The sequence below is a fragment of the Sycon ciliatum genome, chromosome 6, assembly GCF_964019385.1.
Source record: "Sycon ciliatum chromosome 6, ocSycCili1.1, whole genome shotgun sequence".
Classification (NCBI taxonomy): Eukaryota; Metazoa; Porifera; class Calcarea; order Leucosolenida; family Sycettidae; genus Sycon; species Sycon ciliatum.
In genome coordinates, this window is record NC_088648.1 from 2,864,727 (window position 1) to 2,884,726 (window position 20,000).

Genomic DNA, 20,000 nt, shown 5'->3' on the forward strand with positions numbered 1-20,000 from the left:
GACTGCAATGCCACCCGCACTCCGAAACCATCGGTGACACTGGGAGCACTGGCGGCTGTTGGCTTGCTGCTGGACTGGTTTACGCCGTTCCATGATGCACTTGTGGCGGGCGATATCTTGCTGCCGAGCAAATGCACGCCGGCACACCTCGCAGACTATCTCCCGAGCCGGTTTCTGAGCTGGTTGTATTGCTCGATAAGCTTGCCGCCACTCAGATCGTTCCTGCGCTGTGTCAAACCATGACTCGTCGGCGATGTTTATTCGTCGCAGGTCGACCCTAATTGCGTCTCGCCATCGTTTCCGCGGGCCACACGCTGGGCGTGGTGGCAGCAATGTGCCAAACAACAACATCCGCGGCATCCGCTCCTCAGGCATGCGTACCACGTGCCCAAGCCATTCCAGTCTTCTCTGCATGAGGCGGTCGGGGATATCCAGTGGGTTTGCTGCATTCCATGTTTTCAGAATGGTGTCCTTGGCTATCTTCAAGTCCCACACATCCCGCTGTGCAACACTCATGATGGAAAGAAGCGACCGGTAGTAGAAGGTCGTGATCCGTTGCACATCACTTTGCAGCGGTACCCACGTCTCCGCACAATAGAGCAGTAAGGACAGAACACAGGCCTCGAAAACCAGACGCTTGGTGCGCAGAGAGAGATTGTGGTCATTGAAGACAGCATGACGGAGCGCTCCAAAAGCACGGGAGGCAGATGAAACACGGGTCGATACATCTTTGTGAGATCGGCCAGAATCATGGATAACAGCACCCAGGTATCGGAACTCACGCACACATTCCAATGTGCCATTCTTCACAGGAAGAGGAAGTCGGTCATCATCCGTGATACCATAGCCAACCGCCATAAATTTGGTCTTGTCCAGATTGACGGTCAGACCAAATGCAGACGAGACATCGATGAACATATCCAGAGCAAGAGCAGCAGCAGTACGGGTAGTGGCAAACAGTGCAGAGTCGTCAGCGAACTGGCAGTCGTTGATGGTAGTCTGATCGTCAGTACGCTTTCTCTTGAAATAAAGCGAGCCCCCAGGATTGAATGCCAACGGGACGCCGATACCAGGCACATGCTCGACCACTCTGGACCATCTCTGGAAAACAGCCCACATGAATATGTTGAATAAGACTGGTGCCATACAACAGCCCTGCCGCAAACCACTCTTCACTGCAATGGGTTGGATGGGTGTTGACCCGATGGAGAGAGTAGCCGACATGGAGGTGTGAAATGACTTGATGATGTTTACGATGTTACTAGGGACCCCTGCCTTCGCGAGAATCAGCCACATGCATTCACGGTTTACTGAGTCGTACGCCTTACGTAAATCAACAAAGACAACGTATCCCGGGCAGCGATGTTCGTACAACTTCTCCAGGACTTGGCGAACTGCAAACACCATGTCTGTGCAAGATCGACCCTTACGAAAGCCGCACTGGGAGTCGGGTAGAATATTCTCCGCAATAATCTGTAATCTGGACTGAAGTACTCGAGCAGCAACTTTCCCAACAACATCCAGGAGTGATATGCCACGCCAATTATCACACAATGAGAGGTTACCTTTCTTTGGGATTGGCACAAGGTTGCAGTCTACCCATTCCTGCGGAACAGCCTCGTCATCCCAGACATGGTGCAACAGATCCAACAGTGCCTCCATGAAACTCTCACCACCCGCTTTGACCAACTCAGGCAGGATAGCTGAGGCGCCAGCGGCCTTGCCGTTGCTGAGTTGTCGAATAGCTCGCGCCACCTCTGCTGCATCCGGCTTGCCAGCGATGTTCTGGTTGATAGGCTGCTGGTCTATTTCGTCAATGGCACATGGATCAAATGTGCTAGGGATGTTGAGTACGCCATCGAAATGTTGGTACCATCGTCCACCTTGTTCCTCCACAGATTTGCAGATGTTGCCATTTGCATCCCTAATAGCGGTAGTAGACACAGGGCGTAATCCCTGCTTGGCAGCCTGCATATCCTTAACACATGCCCACACCCGTGAGGAACTGAACCGTGCACCATCAAGAGATTTGGCTTTGTTGGTGAACCAGGAGTTCTTGGCAGAGCGGACAGCAGCTCTTGCCTTACTCCTGGCAGCCTTGAACCTGTTCCACGTGTCATCAGACCTGCCACTTGAAATCCATTCTTGATATCGCTGATTCCTTTCATTCAACAAGGGTTCGAGGGTATCTTTGCTCTCAGTAAACCAATCTGGTTGACGACGTTTCTGAAAACCGAGGGTCTCCTCTGCAGACTCGGTGACCGCGGTGCGCAACCTCGACCATTTGCATTCAACGGTGGTATGTTCATTCGGCTGTTGCAGACTGTTTGTGAGGCATTCACGATAGACATCAGCAACTCGTGTGATGTTTCCAGATGAGTCAGTGCTGTGGACATCCTTCAAACGTGCAACATCAAACCGCTTACATTTCTTCGTTTGCACACAACGCGAGCGGCGCTGCAGACGGCCTACTACAAAACGCGCAGCCACCAGGTTGTGGTCGCTCCCACATTCCGCACTTCTTATAACTTGAGCATCAATACATTGGTGGTAGTCAGCTTGTGACGTGATGACAAAATCAATACAATGAAATCTCTTTGACCTTGGATGTTGCCAGGTCCACTTCCTATCCTCTGTCTTGCAGAACCATGTGTTACACACCATCGCCTGAATAGTTGCAAGAAAATCCAACAGCTCACGTCCTGCAGAGTTCATCTCACCCACTCCATGTGGGCCCCGTACACGTGACCACTCATCAGCGTCAGCATGCGTACGGGATCCAACTCTGGCGTTGAAGTCACCCAACAGAATAAACTTTTCTGTGCCCATCCGTGGCAAAGTCGCTTGCAAGTCCGCAAAGAACTGTTCCTTGGCAATTCGCTTGCTGGCGAACGTCGGAGCATATGCGGAGATGACAGTATACCATACCGGTGAACACCCATGAATATCAAACTTCAATCGCGCTGACACAATCCGAGAGCTGCGGGCGTCGTATTGACAACCGCCGTCACGCCACGCGCGAGCTGCATTTCCCAGCAACAGAATCGCAACACCTTCACCCCTTCGACACGACTCTCCCTCGCCAGGTGAAGGTCTTCCAGACGAAATTAGCACTGCTCCGTCGATGTTGTAAACGTTCTTATCCAGCCAGTAGGTCTCTTGAAGACAAACTATTTCCAATCCAAGACGTTTGAAAATTTGAATTATCCGATAAATTTTCTTGTCGTCAGCCACTTGATGTCGAGTGGATGCTGTTTGGACGGGTCCTTCACTTTCCAGCAACGAGCGGACATTCCACGTCCCAACGCTCAGGGTAAACTCCTTTCGTCTCCTACTGCGTGCGGTAGATGGCTCCATTCGCGGGCTTGCAAGGCCTCGCGATGGGTCCAACAGCGGAAAACAGAGTCAGAGTGACGACACCCGAAGTTCGTCCTGTAATCTGCTCTGGTGACTTTCCGCTGTGGACTTCTACTGGGAACTGTCCCAGGGACGACCCTGGAAGCCCAGAGTCGTCCCTGAGAACTGAAAACTAACAAAAACTAATCAAACGATGAGAGCTACAAAATTCCTAACTGACTCCTGTAGAGTCACACACACACACACACACACTTGCTTGTACACTCATACCTCGTTTATCCATGCGGTCCGGGACCGGGTACTGCCCGTAACTTTGAAATGTCCCGGACTCCAAATCACATACATGTTGGTTGGTTGGATTTATTTAAAGTCGTACAACAAACAGGCATATCTGCCTCCCTGAAGACGACTTCTGACAGTAACACATTTTTTAAAGGGAAAGGAAAAAAGAAGAAGATAAGATCAAGAATGTATAGACTGAGCATACAGCTAGCCTCGGCATGTATCAGAGCATCAGGATTTTAGTAGTACTCAAGACAGGGGAGGGAGTTGCTGTCACGCTACAGTAAGACAATACGCGTGCAACACACCCTTCAACTGGAGGGGGGACATGATGGTTCTTGCATCAGGTGGAAGACTGTTCCAAACGCGTGCAGCAGAAAGAGACACGGGATGAGTTCTGGATTGAAGCTGCAGCAGATGTTGTTGGGAGCCGCGCGTTTGGCCAGCTCTACAGTCCATTCATCGGAAACTGGCCCGCTGGCTTTGAAAGTCGGATTTGGGCCGAATTGAGGATCAAAAATCCACTTTAAATCTCAAAAATCTGGGTTTTGGATCTGCTTCTCCATACATTTTGCCATGGCATACCTGTCCTAATAAAACCTGGCTGAATTTCTATTTCCCTTTTCTTGGACCTTTCTGGCCTCAAATGTGGCAAGGAGTAATTGCACGGGTCGCACAATGCAAGAGGTACTGTTGTTTTCACGATATCTACAACTATGTGAGAGAGACACCAAAAAGTTAGGGTGCCAGTTTCCAATGAATGGACTGTAGTCGGAGTGACAAAATCTCCAAATAATGCGCTGATCAGCGGCTGCTCCATGGTGGAATGTAGGCACCGGTGGACCAGCCAGCACACTGTCTCACGCAAGAGCTGGTGTACACGAAGCAGGTTGTGCTCCGCATACACGGGTATTGATGGGGAAAGGCCATAGATATGGCATGTGACATCACTATTTCCACAAAAAAAGAGTACATGAGACGAAGCTAGTTGTAAATCTGAAGAGTCCTTTCGTACCATTACTTCTCAAATCAGTACAATGGTAAGAATGTGACAGAGTACAACGATGTCAATTTATCAGCATATTGGCGGAAAAATTGTGATGAAACGTACGCAGGCTGAATGATGGTGCGAGTTGCGCCAAAGAGTACAAGAACTATAACAGGGAGGCGTGAAGTCAAAATATCACTAGCTTACTAGCAAACTCCTTCTGTCTACAAAGCTCAGACTGTAGCCTGGCAATGTATACAACCTGTAGCACATCTAGGTGGCATTTGTTGTGCGCCCGTGCGTGAATCTTGAAGCGTTGTGGAATATTCTTACTTGTACATACTGCACTCAGGCACACAGGGGACATGATAAGATGAGTTGTTATTCGTCTCATTATCACCATGTACTGATTTGAGACGTAATGGTACGAAAGGCCTCATTAGATTTACAACTGGCCTGGGTGCATCATGCAAACAGCGCCAAATAAAACAAATAAGGCCAAAACAAATAATGACCTTGTTTCCGGTCGGCCGGCCGGGCCACTTTTTCCCAAATTCTGAAACTTTTTCATGGTCCCAAATGTATACAAATGGTGGCAATGTGCAAGTGCACTCAACGAGTCATAACTCAGTCAAATCTCAACCGAATTCCACAATAGAAACACCTACAAGGTAGCAGAGATTCTCAGCTGTCGGCTCGAAAACCTCCGGGGTCGATATGAGCTAGACTAACGGAGCTGGAAGGACTCGAACTGTTTGCTTGATTTCTCAGGATGTACAAAAACAGGAATACACCACATGCTGTAGAAGAACATTGAGTCAGTCAACTTTGATATTGATCCTTGCCATTATGTACAATGTACATGTGTAGGTGCTCTTGTCCATCAATACCACAACGATTGAGGAACCAAAAAAAGTATCCAAAAAAAGTTTCATTCCGGCCGACCGAGTCTCCTTTCTGAGGGGTTGCCGACTGGAAACAAGCCTATTTTTTGTTTTGGCCTAATATATGTGACAAGTTTACAGAAACCTTCAGATTACAAACATTCAATTGCAGAGCCATCCAGAGTTTTTGGTGTATGTCCCAGTGTGTGACCTATGCTCAATGTTTTGTTCCTTGTGATGTGTGTGTAAGCATTTCCAGGATGCACACCAATCAAGTTCGAAAGGGGTGCGGGGGCACTACCATTACATGCCATTGCAGTTCAGAGACTGCTTTCATGGAAGTATTTTTTTAATATAAAATTCTAACAGAATCTAGACATTCCATCAAGCACATCCTTCGGCTTTGTTTTTGTACCACCTTTTGTACTCCAAGGTTACTGCTATGGTGATCCACATCTTGCAAGCATTGGTGGAGAGAAGTTTGACTTCCATGTGGTGGGAGAGTTTGTCCTGGGAGACATGCATGGAACTGATCTTTCCATGCAAGTTACAGCAAGAATGGAGATCGTGCCGGTTGACAATGACGCCAACTTTACCTCCATCACACGTGTTGGTGTTGTGCTTAGTAAGTTTGACCATGCTGAATCCCCAACAGTTTGTGTAACGGTGAATTTTTTTGTGTAACCCCACTGCTGAAAGTTGAGTCAGGTTTATTATGCTGCATCTTGTGGAGAAACAAAAGGGCAATATCCATTTGTACTTGTAATTATTATTATTATTCACAAAGAACGAAACAGCATGCTGTCCGCAGATTGAGTATTATTATCATTATTATTATTATTGTAAAAAAGAGGAGAAACACATGAGAACGAGTTATGCAGCAACTATCCACGACTGTAACAAGATGATAAACGGTCAGAAAGTGCGATAATAGGGCACAAAACTGACAGGCTGCTGAGACATTCAGACCGCATTGTCATGTTATTTTAAACTGGTCTCGTCATCGTCCTGTAACAGTCGGTTTTCTTTGTTGCCGCGGGACTTAGCTTGTGCACATTTTCGCTGCGCTCACCTTCCCCTCTTCGGTCCTACGTAACCATGAACCTTCCAAGTTGGAAGGCTGTTGGTTTGCACACTGTTATAGCTAGCTCTTGGGTCGCTGAATGTCTCAGTAGCCTGTCAGTTTTGTTCCCTATTCTCGCACTTTCTGACCGTTTATCATCTTGTTACAGTCGTGGATAGTTGCTGCATAACTCGTTCTCATGTGTTTCTTCTCTTTTTTACATTTATTACTGGCTCAGTATCCGAGTGTAAATTATTATTATTATTTGCATTTTCGCGTCATAGTCAATTAAATGATTGATGATTTTGCTTATGCTGAGTGGTGGTAAACAGAAATCAAAAATGGAAGATGCTGATGTCAAGGCAGAAAACAACATAAAAGATGGGAAAAGAAAATAGGATGAGTATGGATATCGAATGGGATACGTTGTACAGACGGCTCTAGTTTTGGTATCATGTACACGTGTAGTATCGGCTGGTCAGCATCTGTGTCATGCAGTAACTTGTGGCCTGGGTCCATGTTTAGTATTTCTGGCTTCACTGCTTGTACTGTGGATTGCCTCGTCTGGACTCCTTTTGGTTGGACTCAACCTTTTATGTCTCTGTGTTCCGCAGTCGGACTCTCAGTCGTACTCGCGCATCCACATTCACGATCCCGTATTTATCCTCACTGCTGTACATTGCCTGTAGCTTCCTTTTCTGGACTTGTTCTAGTCTGTTTCTTCCTGCCTTTTTTGCCTTTGGGGCTTTTCTGGGTCTCTTCTCGGTTCCAAGAGATACAGCTTCGGATATTTTATAGTTTCTTGTTCTTCTTCGTATTCATTGCTGTATTGTAGTTTATTCCGATAATCTAGTGCTCTTCGAGCCAACACCACAGCAATTCATGAGTGTTGATCCTCGCCGAGATGTATGATCTGTAGCCGTCTAGACATACGTTATGATAGTTATTGCAACAAACGGCGAGGAGACAACAATTTGATAACCGCAATCAATAAAACAAGCTGAATCGACATTTGTATATACCTTATCCATGCAATGTAAAATGGTGGAGACAATGTGCAATAAAACGATGAAAATAGGAAGAAATAGTGTAGAGCAAAATTAGGATTCAAACAAGTTTTCGGACGACACTCATCAGGGATCGTCGTTGTACTAAAGGACACTGCACATTGTCTCCACCGTTTTACATTGCATGAATAAGGCATACACTAATGTCGATTCAGTTTGTCTTATTGAATGCGGTTATCAAATACCTAGTTATGGCATGTTGATATTGTGATAGATGGTGTGATTCTATTACTACTGTCACGTGCCTGGACGTGACGACTGCTGCCTGATAGTCCTGTGACAGCAGGATCTACATAGTGAGCAGCTCTGTGCTGAGCTGTCGCGCCCTTTTTGATAGAACGTGGTTTGGCCAGTGTCTTGTGCCACGTGCTTAGCATGTAGGTTGAGCGACACGCATTTTCCCACGTAGGTGACATGCCTTCTTGCAAGTTCTTGGCATGGCACATCATGTGACCCAATGCCGGAACCTGGTCAGGTAGGTTCTCGCGTTGTACGTTTCCTGGAAGTGCTTCATTTCCTGGAAATGTGACTCCAGGCTTTGTGCGAAACCACGTCACTACGACGTTCTACAGGTTTCCACGATGCCTCGGGGCTTCGTGCAAAGAGCCAAGACTAACATGACATTGTATAACAAGAGCTAAGTGCAAGAGAGGAGACGTGTGCTAGAGCCAAAACCGTCACCGCGCAAGAGGTCAGAGTATCACGCAACCAAGAACAAGAATGCAGCAGAACTTACCATAAGAAGCCGCTGAGCAATGGCACGTTGGGTGAGCGGACTCCCCAACGTGACCCTCATATACGCACATTGTACTCTGACGTGGGTGAGCGGGCTCCCCACGTCCCAATTTGGTCTTTCTTCTCCATGTCTTTCTTTCTCTTTCTTCTCGAATGATTACGTACGTGCATTCTGCTTTTCTGCTGACTGGCTGCTCATATTCCAGTTTTACCTGTTCTAGTAGTTCCTGGAAATACCTCGTACCGTTCTAGGCAATGATCACGCCATATCTCTAAATTGCGCTATAAAAGAAGCTCTCTCTCTCTCTCTCTCTCTCTCTTCTACTGCAGTCAAGACTCGGTCTCAGCTCTCTGTCTTGGTTTACTTTGAGCTCGGATTTGAATACTACTCACAACGTGAAGTTAACAATCCTTGTCTGTTGATCGTGTGGGGTTGACCTTGGCCCAAGCCAGCTATATTGGTTGGCCCCAGGGTTGTGCTGGGCTCGTGGTGAGGCGACACGCCTATTCGGTCGCCGCTTGTAGTGATTTCTGGGTCCGGTCACGCTGAGCCAGGGATGCGACACTACAGTAGTACTGAGGGAGTTGGTAGTCAAAAACTCGGATGTTGAGCCTATAGAAATAATGTAAAGAGAACAGGACCTATAAGTTACTGGTTATGATTAACAGTCCACCCAGATAACGAGAGCGAGAAATAGAAATCCGCCCTCCCCATTTTTTCTGAAGAATAAAGGACGATCACGAAGTATATTTATACAAAAGAGAAAGACCAAGGAACTACAAGTTACGCTATACTGTCCACTAACTCCACCAGTTACTGAAGATGTGCTAGAGCTGATAGCCAGTTAGTTGTAGAACGTCAGTACCGTCGGTCAGTGTAGTGCAATGTTAACCCGACTGCTGCATGGACGATAAGTGCTGCGAATAGTGATCATGCGCCCTGGCCTGAGTAGCTCGCTTGGCTAATTGAAAGTCTGCCGACCTGGGCCACATTATGTTGCTAAGGCATGCACAACCCCAGTCACAGCGCGCAAGTTGGTTGAGTTTGGCCGTCAGGAGGCCAGCGCAAGGTATCCGGGGCGCGGGTCTGATTCCAGCGAGGGGCAATGTGGTACCCCGCAGCGCAAGGGTAGCGTGATACCCTAAGCCAGCGAGCTAGGACAGATCAAGAGGCGTGGGTGGGAGGGAGAAATTGCAAAACAGTTGGAGGCACGCAGCGGCACAGCTAGCAAGAGAAAGAGCCGTGGATGGGTTTGTTCCTGTTTTTGATGGCTGTGGCCATCCGTTGGCCCAGCGGTCTCGTGTGAGTACGGTGTTTGTTCGTGCTGCCAGCTCGCGCCCGGCATTTGTTTGCGCTGGCAGCTCGGGCCCGGTGCGCGAGTGAAACCGAACCGTGACAAAGGCTTTCGCTCTTTAGTGCTATTGACTGGCTTTTCATACGATGCCTATTGATGTCTAGAGACATGCTGTCTAGCCTTCCCCTAGTACGCATTCACGGGGCTTTGTTGAAGTTCGTGCCGTGAACTGCCAAAGGGAACTGTTTGAATGGTGCTGGGGCGAGTGCGACATTACGGCGTCCCTGCAGCCGGCCTAATCGCGTTTGTCGCCACAACCGATTTTAACCCGACTGCTGCATGGACGATAAGTGCTGCGAATAGTGATCATGCGCCCTGGCCTGAGTAGCTCGCTTGGCTAATTGAAAGTCTGCCGACCTGGGCCACATTATGTTGCTAAGGCATGCACAACCCCAGTCACAGCGCGCAAGTTGGTTGAGTTTGGCCGTCAGGAGGCCAGCGCAAGGTATCCGGGGCGCGGGTCTGATTCCAGCGAGGGGCAATGTGGTACCCCGCAGCGCAAGGGTAGCGTGATACCCTAAGCCAGCGTGCGTGCTGCATGAGTAGCGTGATACTCGCTGAGCGCTTTTGCTGTTGCCTAGCAACGCGTTTCTGTCTTTCCTGGGCCCCCAACGCATGTTGGGTGGCCCTGCGCATGACTGCACGTTGTCATAGCAACCTTGGAAACCTCAAGCCGGTTACCAACAAGCTAGGAATCAGACCAAGCCGCCGAATGCCCCCAAATTCCGCGTTGGTCAGCCGAATGACCTTAGTGTGGTATTCAAGCGCTTCAGCTACATGTACGTAGTTCAAATGCGTGCCCTTCGCATGTTTGTTTTCCCTTAGTGACACCGAGAAGGGTTTGAATCGCATGTAGTCGGAGCGTGCGTGCACACATGGGGTGTCCCACACCGCCATGGCATGGGGTGTCCCACACCGCCATGGCATGGGGTGTCCCACACCGCCATGGCATGGGGTGTCCCACACCGCCATGGTCTGGGGTGTCCCACACCGCCATAGCATGGGGTGTCCCACACCGCTAGGTGGGAGCTATAGCACAGCAACAGAGTGGTGCAGATAACTTATCATAAGTATCAGAGGCGTGCGTGCACAGTCAGTGCTAGAACGTGAGTGCATACGTCCGCGAATGGGCGTACCAGCGTGTGCGCAGCGTGTGTACCTGCATGCATGCTTGTGCGGTGTCAGACTGTGGGTGAGTGTACGCGTGCATGCATGTGTGTGTGCATGCGTGGGTGTGTGTGCGTGCGTGTGTATGTGTCTGCGGGTGCGTGTATGTGGGTGTGGCTGTGCGCGCTTGCGCGCCTGCGGACGGCGAACAGTTACTTTCCACAGCGTACATAGTTCTTGTAGCAGGCACTTCGCCATCTGCCGAGTTTCATGATCTCGGATTCGGTGAAGCCGCTCATTGCTCCTGTGGTTGCGGCTCCGGCTCTGAGGCCGTGCAGTGAATACTGGATAGGTGGGTACCCTGCGCTGCTCAGTAGCTGACGGATTAGACGGGTGAGTCTTGGTGCAGTTAGGAACTTGCCACAGCTGTCAACGAACAGTGGTCTATTGGGCAGGTTGGGGCGTCTTGATAGATAGGTATGCATGGCTTTGACCGGGCAAACCGTTGAGTTGGTGGTTGTGAGCCGGACGGAGTGACCCTTGCCGAGTTGGTCGGTCTTGGACTTCTTGATTGTGACCTGTATTGCCTGCGGCGTGATGGAGAGGTCTTCTGTTCGGAGGCCACCGTCTGACATGGTCGTGGCGGTTGTGGAAGTGTACTCACTTGCCCGGAGACACGCAAAGAAGCCCAGGCAAATAGCTGCCCATACCATGGCTCGGTCGGTCGCGTTGAGGTTAGACCGTATCAGGGCCCTGCGCATAGCTGCCATGTGGGGCAGGAGGATTGGCTTACTGGCGTTTTTAGTTCGGTTGGCCTGTGCACGTGCCACTCCTTGAACTGCGAGGTCCACTCTTCGCGACGAGAGATCTTTGCCGTTTTCTTTGGCAATTGCCCGGATCGCCGACACATACAGGCGGACGGTTGACGCGGCATGTTGACGCGCCAGGTAGGCTACAAACGCCAGCATGATGGTGTCTGTAATCACCTTGGTGCCGACTAGTTGGCAGAATTGGTGCAGTCGTTTCCAGGCTGTCGCGTATGTGGCACGTGTGGACGCTGACAGGCCTAGCCACTGGTAGGCCTGACCCTCCAACATCAGAGGGAGTAGGTGCTCTCGGGCACCGGAGATGGCGTGTCTTCTGCTGTGGGTGCCAGTCGGCGAAATCGGGCCATCTGAAACCGAGACAGAGAGTCAGCAATCGCATTGTCAGTGCCGGGGATGTGGGAGACTATGACGTGAAAGTTGTGTCGGGCAGCAATGGCAAACAAAGTGCGTACCAGCGCCATTAAGTCGGGGCACTTTGTGCGTGAGCGGAGCCAGATGTCGCATACGCTACGGTTGTCGCAGTGGAAGCGGATGCGCTTCAGATGCAGCTGCGGTGCCCATGTGGATGCTGCGGCCACGATGGCAAAGAGCTCCATCCACGCGATGGATCTCTGGGATTGGTGCCTCTGCCACCGGTGTTGGAGCCACCGGCCGGCGAAGAAAGCACCATAGCCGATGGCTCTAGATGCGTCCGTGTAGAGGTCCATATCGGCGGCGGCTGACCACGTGGGTTCTAGGAAGAAGGCGACGCCATTCCAGGCAGGGAGGAAGTCAAGCCACCACTGGATGTCTGCTTTGGCGTCTTCTGTGATTCTGATGTAATCGTTTGGATGCGGGACCGTCGTGCTGAGATCAATGAGGCGGCGCAGAAACATGCGGCCCGCAGGGACCGCCTTGCAGGCAAAGCTGAGGTGACCTATCAGGGACAACAATTCAGACTTGCGGGCGGTAGGGCGGGTATGTTGCCAAGCCTTGAGGGCAATGAGAAGGTCTTCTAACTTGTCGGATGGGAGGCGGATTTCGAAGCGCTCTGTGTCCAGCATGACACCGAGGAATGTCAGGGTTGTACTAGGGCCTTCCACCTTTTTTGGATTGACCGGGAAGCCTAAGTCGTGGCAGGCTACCAGGGCACGGTCAAGCTGGTGCTGTGCGCCGATAGAGTCCGTCGCTCCACCAAGGTAGTCGTCTAAGTAGTGGATGACTGGGGCTACGTCGAAGTTGTGCGACATGACCCACTGGAGGGCGTCTGCGACTTTGTTAAACAGCGACGGTGATGAGCGAAGGCCGAAGGGTAGGCATTTGTCCACGTAATATTGCCCGCACCAGAACAGGCATAATAGTTCCCAGTCCTCTTTCCGTACTGGACAAATGCGAAATGCGTCTTGGAGGTCGACCTTCCACAGATGGCAGCCACGGCCTAGGGACCGTGCGAGATTTACGCCGTCGTCGACCGAACAGTACTGTACAGAGAATTTGTCGACAGGGATACCATCGTTCACTGAGTGGCCCTGTGGTGCTGACAGATGCATAATCAAGCGCCATTTTTGCACCGACCGTGACTTCTTGGGAACCACACCCAAACCGGAGACCTGTGTAAGTGTGAAGGGGGGCTCTTGGTAGGGACCGGCCATGCGACCTGCGGCAATTTCACGACCGATGGCAGCATCGACAATGTCAGGGTGCTCAATCGCTGATTTGAGATTACGAGAGACTCGGAAGGTACGGGGACCAGCAAACCCAATATCGAACCCGTAAGACAAAGAATGTATTACGAATGAGGCAAAAGCCGGATCAGGATGCTGACACAAAGCGTCCTGCAGGTAAGAAACGTTAATGGGGGTTACAGGCGTGTGCAAATGGATTGGCTCGTGAGCGAGGGTGCGTGTAGGAGAGATGTGAGCAGCTGGGCAGAGTGTGTGAGTGCTATTGGCCTGGGTGAGTGTAGAGTTACCGGTGAGTGACTGGAGTGACCGAGTCTCCAAGCTGGGCAACTGCGAGCTATTGGTCGCGGCTGGCGGCGGCTGGCTTTCCTGGGCATGACTTGGCGGGGTGGCTGCCAAAGCATGTGCTGCACTGGTGGCCGTAGCGACAGGCTGCGCGTTGGCAGCGGCCTTGGTTGTAGTCGCGGCAGACAGCTGGGGCGTTTGGGTGAGCGGTAGCCCCTGACCGCTGTGCCGGAAAGGGGCGTTTGGCTGCTGGCCCGTCAGACAGTGAAGCTAGGCTACGGGCGCGGGGGCAGCGAACTGTTAAATGACCTTGCCGGTTGCAGTGACGGCAGGGAGGCAGGATGGAGTTTGTAAACCACTCCGACCAGAGTTCCGGATCTGACGTGGCAAGGCTAGATTTGCTGCGTGCAGCTCTTGCACGGAACGACATGTCGAAGCCAGACCACGCACCGAATGTATAGCGTGCGGCCGCTTTCACGATTGTGCTTTGGTACTTGAATAATTCCGGACCTCTGCCGGGGTCGTGGTGGAGGGCTACTTGGGCGAAGGCTGAGAACGCCTCCAACCACGATGTCAAGTCTACAACTTTCTTTAGACGGGATGACGACGACATGGCAGATGGCACAAGGGTGATGTGGTCCCCCGTCCCCTGCAGGGTGAACCCACTGTCCGGACCCATGCTCGTATCAAAAGCCAGCTCTCCCGGTACCCTACCAAAATCAACGTACTCACGTTTGATAATCTTGTCCGTGAGATGGTCGCTGAGGGCAGGTAATGGGATGGATGGTGGACGCTCTGGGGCGAGCAAATCGCCGTCCAGGAAGAGACTCTCCTGGTCTGGTCTTAGTGCTGAAGCCAGTGAAGGCTGGACATATTCAGGCTCAGAGTCAGGCACCACAACATCACCAGAGACTGGACCAGCCCGCTGTGCTGCTGTTGCTGCTGCTACAGTTGGCTGTGCATGTGGAGGTACCACCGGTAGACCCATCGAAGTTGTCAATGACGTCATGCAGGACGCCACTGCATCTTGCACGACCCGCGAGAGATCTCGGCAGATTGCTGCGACGTGAACGCGGGCGACGAGTCAGGCTGGGTCGCGGCCGCGGGGCTTTGAGTGGCCGGGACTGCAGGACTAGCCCGCCGACGCGTGGTCTTTTTTGCGACCTGGCTCGTAGACTTAGCTTTGTTTCTTGCCTGGGCCGACAAATGCTCATGCAGACGGCTCACCTGGGCTCTAAAATTGCCTGAGCAAGAAAGCCCCAGTTCTCGCAGTCGAGTTTCAACTCCGTCGACTTTGAGTTGGCGGAGATCGGAAAGTGATGGCACGGAGCTCATGGTGACGGCTCAGGATCTCCTGCGACTGCGGAACTTTAGAAATTTCAAATCTCGCCGAGTAATTGCAACAAGGAAGAAAGAAATTGCAAAACAGTTGGATGCACGCAGCGGCACAGCTAGCAAGAGAAAGAGCCGTGGATGGGTTTGTTCCTGTTTTTGATGGCTGTGGCCATCCGTTGGCCCAGCGGTCTCGTGTGAGTACGGTGTTTGTTCGTGCTGCCAGCTCGCGCCCGGCATTTGTTTGCGCTGGCAGCTCGGGCCCGGTGCGCGAGTGAAACCGAACCGTGACAAAGGCTTTCGCTCTTTAGTGCTATTGACTGGCTTTTCATACGATGCCTATTGATGTCTAGAGACATGCTGTCTAGCCTTCCCCTAGTACGCATTCACGGGGCTTTGTTGAAGTTCGTGCCGTGAACTGCCAAAGGGAACTGTTTGAATGGTGCTGGGGCGAGTGCGACATTACGGCGTCCCTGCAGCCGGCCTAATCGCGTTTGTCGCCACAACCGATTTTATCGCATGAGCTGATTGTTTATTAACTGGTAGTGTTAGTGGACAGTATAGCGTAACTTGTAGTTCCTTGGTCTTTCTCTTTTGTATAAATTAAACCTTGGCTCTCCATCTGAGTCCATTCATGAAGTACATTCTTTGGCTTGGCCTAACATGGGATTTGAACCCGCACTATCGCCCTGCATGCATTCCCCCGATACACTTCGCATACATACACATTTTTCCAAGTTGCTTCACGTTATGATCTTGCAGTTGAAAGCCCTATTAATTTTTGAATATGGTGACCAGCTGTCTTTGATGGTACGGTACGGGACATGTATGCTGTCCCCTTGGAAAAACGCGATTCCGCGGCCGCGGCAAATTTCGCAGAAGTTGCCATCATCCGCGGAAATCACCGAATCCACACCCAAGTTTTGCCCGCGGAATCTGATTTTTTAGGGTAAATTACTAAAATTACTACTCAGAAAGCAGCAGAAAAACTACTTTGCGATCTGTTTGAGCACATTTCTCTTGCCAGTGCAGGTCTCTCCAAGATTCTTCGCTTTTTCTTTATTCAGTTCATGACTGCAAAGGATAGTATAAAAAGTGCTCCTTCATGCGACTACATTGTAGTACAGTTGTCATATCCTCTACGAGGAGGGTGAAAAACTTGCAGAAAGTGCCGCAGATTTTTGATTTTACAGCAGAAAATGCCGCAGAAAACCCCCTTTTCCCCGCGGAATTTGCCGCAGAATTTTGAATTCTTGGCCGCGTTTTTCCAAAGGGACAGTGTATGGGATAGTGCCAGGCATGCCGTCGTCAGGCACAAACAAGTAACGTCTTTTGCATAGCTACGGGGATAAATGCTTGATTTTGTGTCTCGGTGTGGATTTTTCTTTCCCAATATTCTAGGACAAAACCTCTCTAGCATCACCATACAAGTGTTCTCCAAAGAAGGCAATATTGAAGTGGAAGGCAACTTGACAACACAAGACATTCGAGATGGCCATGAGAACTTCGAACTCCAGCGTGACGCAAACAGCATCATTGCTCGGATTGGAAGTTTTGCTGCCAATATTTCAGTACAGAGTGATCCAATTTTGGTGGTTGCTCTTCAAAGTAAGTATTTTTATTATGACTACTTTTAATAAATCCCAAAGCTGAAACAGAAATGGCTTCACCTTAATAGGAGGCAAGAAGTACAGCACCGAGATCCATTGGACCGAAGGGTGAAGCACAAACTGAAAGTTTGTAAAAGGAGAGAAAAGTTCATATAATTATTTTAACAAACGGAGAGGAGACAATAATTTGATAATCGCAATCAATAAGACACCCGTGAGAATAAAGAATTCAAAAAAAGCTGAATCGACATTTGTGTATACTTTATTCATGCAATGTAAAACAGTGGAGACAATGTGCAATAAAACGATGAAAGTAGGAAGACATAGTGTAGAGAAGAATTAGGATTCAAATAAGTTTTCGTACAATACTCATCAGGAATCGTCATTGTACTAAAAGACACTGGAACAAATTTGAACAATTATAGAAAACCTAAGGCTGTACTCACACTACTTGAAAGTTTGACGCGAATGTCGCGTTCAAAACTAGACAAAAGTACTTGAAAAAGCCTTTCCAAGCACACTGCACTCCAGTGACGACTTGAAACATTTTTGTCAGCAAATTACCATGGAGAAACATGATTGTCATGTGGTGGTTTTGCAAATCCCGAGCCTGCGTTCCTTCAATTTTTTTGCGCTCGATCAACTTATTTGAAATTTTCAGTTCTTGGGAAAAATAGAAACAGTTATATCTTGCTTGGATCGTGGAGTTCATTCGCCATGCCTCGCGAAGAAGTAGCACATCGTCGACGTCGACGGATGAAGAGGTTTCTCTCCATAGCTCGATGAGCTTCTTCAAGTTGTCAGAAAACACTACGCGAGGCATGATGTCGGTACAAAACAATGGTACAAAAGAAATGCGACAGAAACGGCAATCAACACAACGGGAAGCTACTGGAAGAAAGAAGACGGAAAATACTCGGAAAAAACACCACAGAATTCAGAAATGACAGGCAAAAAAAGGAAACTACAAGTATATTATGTACAGGAGCAGTACGACCACGAGGAAACAAAGCATGAAAAATATTCTGGAGCCTTTCAACGTACAATAGTACTCCGGCCTCCTGACCTCACACAGCTTTCCAAACGGCTTGAAAGCAAAAAACCTCGTAAAAGAGGGTTCCGTTTCCGCTGAAACCTTTCAAGCGGCTTTCAAGGGCTTTTTTCATTTTCGCAACCGTCACGGTGGCAACATTCACACGTACGTCACTTGTATGCGGTTTTTCAAGTAGTGTGAGTACAGCCTAAGTCAGAGAAATAACACATAACAGCAGTACAGTTCACCTAGAACACTAACGGCCAAGCATGGCCACACCAAACACAACATGTTACTTGAACAATTTCAATCTAATTATACTATCTTTCTGTACACACAAAATTATACTATCTTTCTGTACACACAAATTAGGCTTGTACAAACGCTGGTAAATGGCTTCCAAAACTTTTAACTGCAGTCCATAACCATGACGACCATGGCACAATACAGTGAAACAAGAGACAACAACCACAACTAATCCACCATGCAATGCCACTATTGAAAGACCAAGACATCAACAGCCAACTACAACAGAAGCTATGCATTCAACGGACAAGGGCCAAAGGAGGGACGTGACAGCAGGTTGACGGCCGAGTCAAGTGCAATGGACCGGACTAGGCGGGATGGACCAAACAGAGAGAATACAGAGGAATCAGAGGATGGAACGAATGGTGAAGGAAGCAGTGAGTCGGAGAGCAATGAGGAGAGTGGCCGCGAGAGTGCGCGGTTAGAGTGTTGGTGCTGTGTGTAGGTTTTGTAGTAGAAAGTCTTCAGTGTACTCTCTCCGCTAGCTAGTCCTGATTGTTGCAACTTGTATTCCGATTCTCGTTTCACTGTATTGTGCTGTGGTTGTCATGGTTATAGACTACAGTTAAAAGTTTTGGAAGCCATTTATCAGCATTTTTACTAGCCTAATGTGTATGTACAGAAAGATAGTGTCAGGGCCGCGTCGGCAGGTTTGTGACGTGGCTTAGATCAGTCTAGTGGCTACCCAGGTAGACGACCAATATAGTCGCCATCCTAGTTGGCGAGTTCACACAGAACAACAGGTTTCTAATTCCACTTGAACAGTGTTTATTGAAGCAATAATTTTTTCATGGACTGATCTTCTTTTTTAGTGTTTGCACACTCTTGGCTGCTGCTGTGGCACTTTTGTATTTTCGTGCTGCTGTGCTCTGTACGGCTGCACTAGCCGTATTAACTGTCGTACCCAGATGCACACATTCAATCCCTGGCTATGCTGTGGAATTGTTTTCGTTGCCTTTGTCCTCATCTCTCTTCGTTTTGTTTTTGCTGCCTGGGCTCTCATTTATCTTTGCGTGCTTGCTTGCTTGTATTGCTGAGGGAACATATGCTGGTTTGTATTCGTGGGTCCTCATGGTGCATGGGCCACGCATACTCATCCGGCGGATATGTGTGAATAATAATAATATTGAAACAATGCTAGATTGAAGGATCAAGCGTGAAGAGTCAATAACCCAGAGCAGGGGAGAGTCGGAGTGACTCTCCCAGAATCGAGGGAGTAGTAAGCTCCCCAAGAGTCGAGGATGAATTCCAGCAAAACAGCTCCTTATATAATATCAAGAGTGCATAAACAAGAGTATGCAACTGTGGTTATGGGCGCACTGCCTTCATTACGTAACTTGCCTCCATCACGCTCTGAAAGCATGCACTCAAACCCACCATTTCTCGAACGAGCCCATCCGCTTTTTGCTCGATTCATTCCAGTACCTACGCGATCTCTAAATTTTGACGCGTGAACTCCAGTTCCGTACGAAAATTCATTTCAAACCAGAGGGAAAGCGCGGTGTTTGATTTTCCGCAGTGCGCGGACTGCAGCTGAATGATGTAAAGAAGGCAGCGCGCCGCGCATCTGGCCCATAGAAAAGAGATCACAGTTGCCTACTCTTGTATATGGACTCTTGATAATATGCTACATTATGTAATCAAATGTATCTAACAGCGGCAAGAATGCGTAAGTATTATTCAACAGTGGTGCAATCAGCCAAACTAGAATATAGTACAACGATCAATTCAGGGAGCCCGCTCACCCAAATGTGAATATTACTGATCTCGAAATGCTGGCATGATCTTGGTCCACGATCCAGTGGGCTGGGATACATTGCAGCAGGCAGGAAGCGTAGCTGTGTCATTATTGTGGCTTCACCCAATATGGGCTCTTCCCCCAAACATAGCAGCAGACGGCAATGCCGTGTTCCCTCCAACGGGCCTGGGGGTCTACAGTACGTGAAGTACTGTCGGCCCTTTGCGTCTCACGACACGAGAAGAGGCGCCACTCTTGATCAACTAACAAAGGTATCAGCTCCCTTGCAGGAGTAAGCATGGTCCCGTCAAGCTCAACTGTGTAGTGGGTACAATGCTGCCGACTTGTACTGAAGGTGTGGCCAACGTAC

General features: G+C 49.4%; 1 protein-coding gene across 1 annotated transcript in view; it reads left to right on the forward strand.

Moving 5' to 3' along the window:
• The window catches only part of LOC135819162 (uncharacterized), a gene marked incomplete at its 5' end in the record, with an annotated part of 333,212 nt that overhangs the window by 287,704 nt on the left and 25,508 nt on the right, over positions 1 to 20,000 (forward strand). Inside the window, 2 exon segments of the mRNA XM_065332321.1 lie at positions 5,945 to 6,136; positions 16,345 to 16,551. Coding sequence (XP_065188393.1) covers positions 5,945 to 6,136; positions 16,345 to 16,551 — 399 coding nt within the window.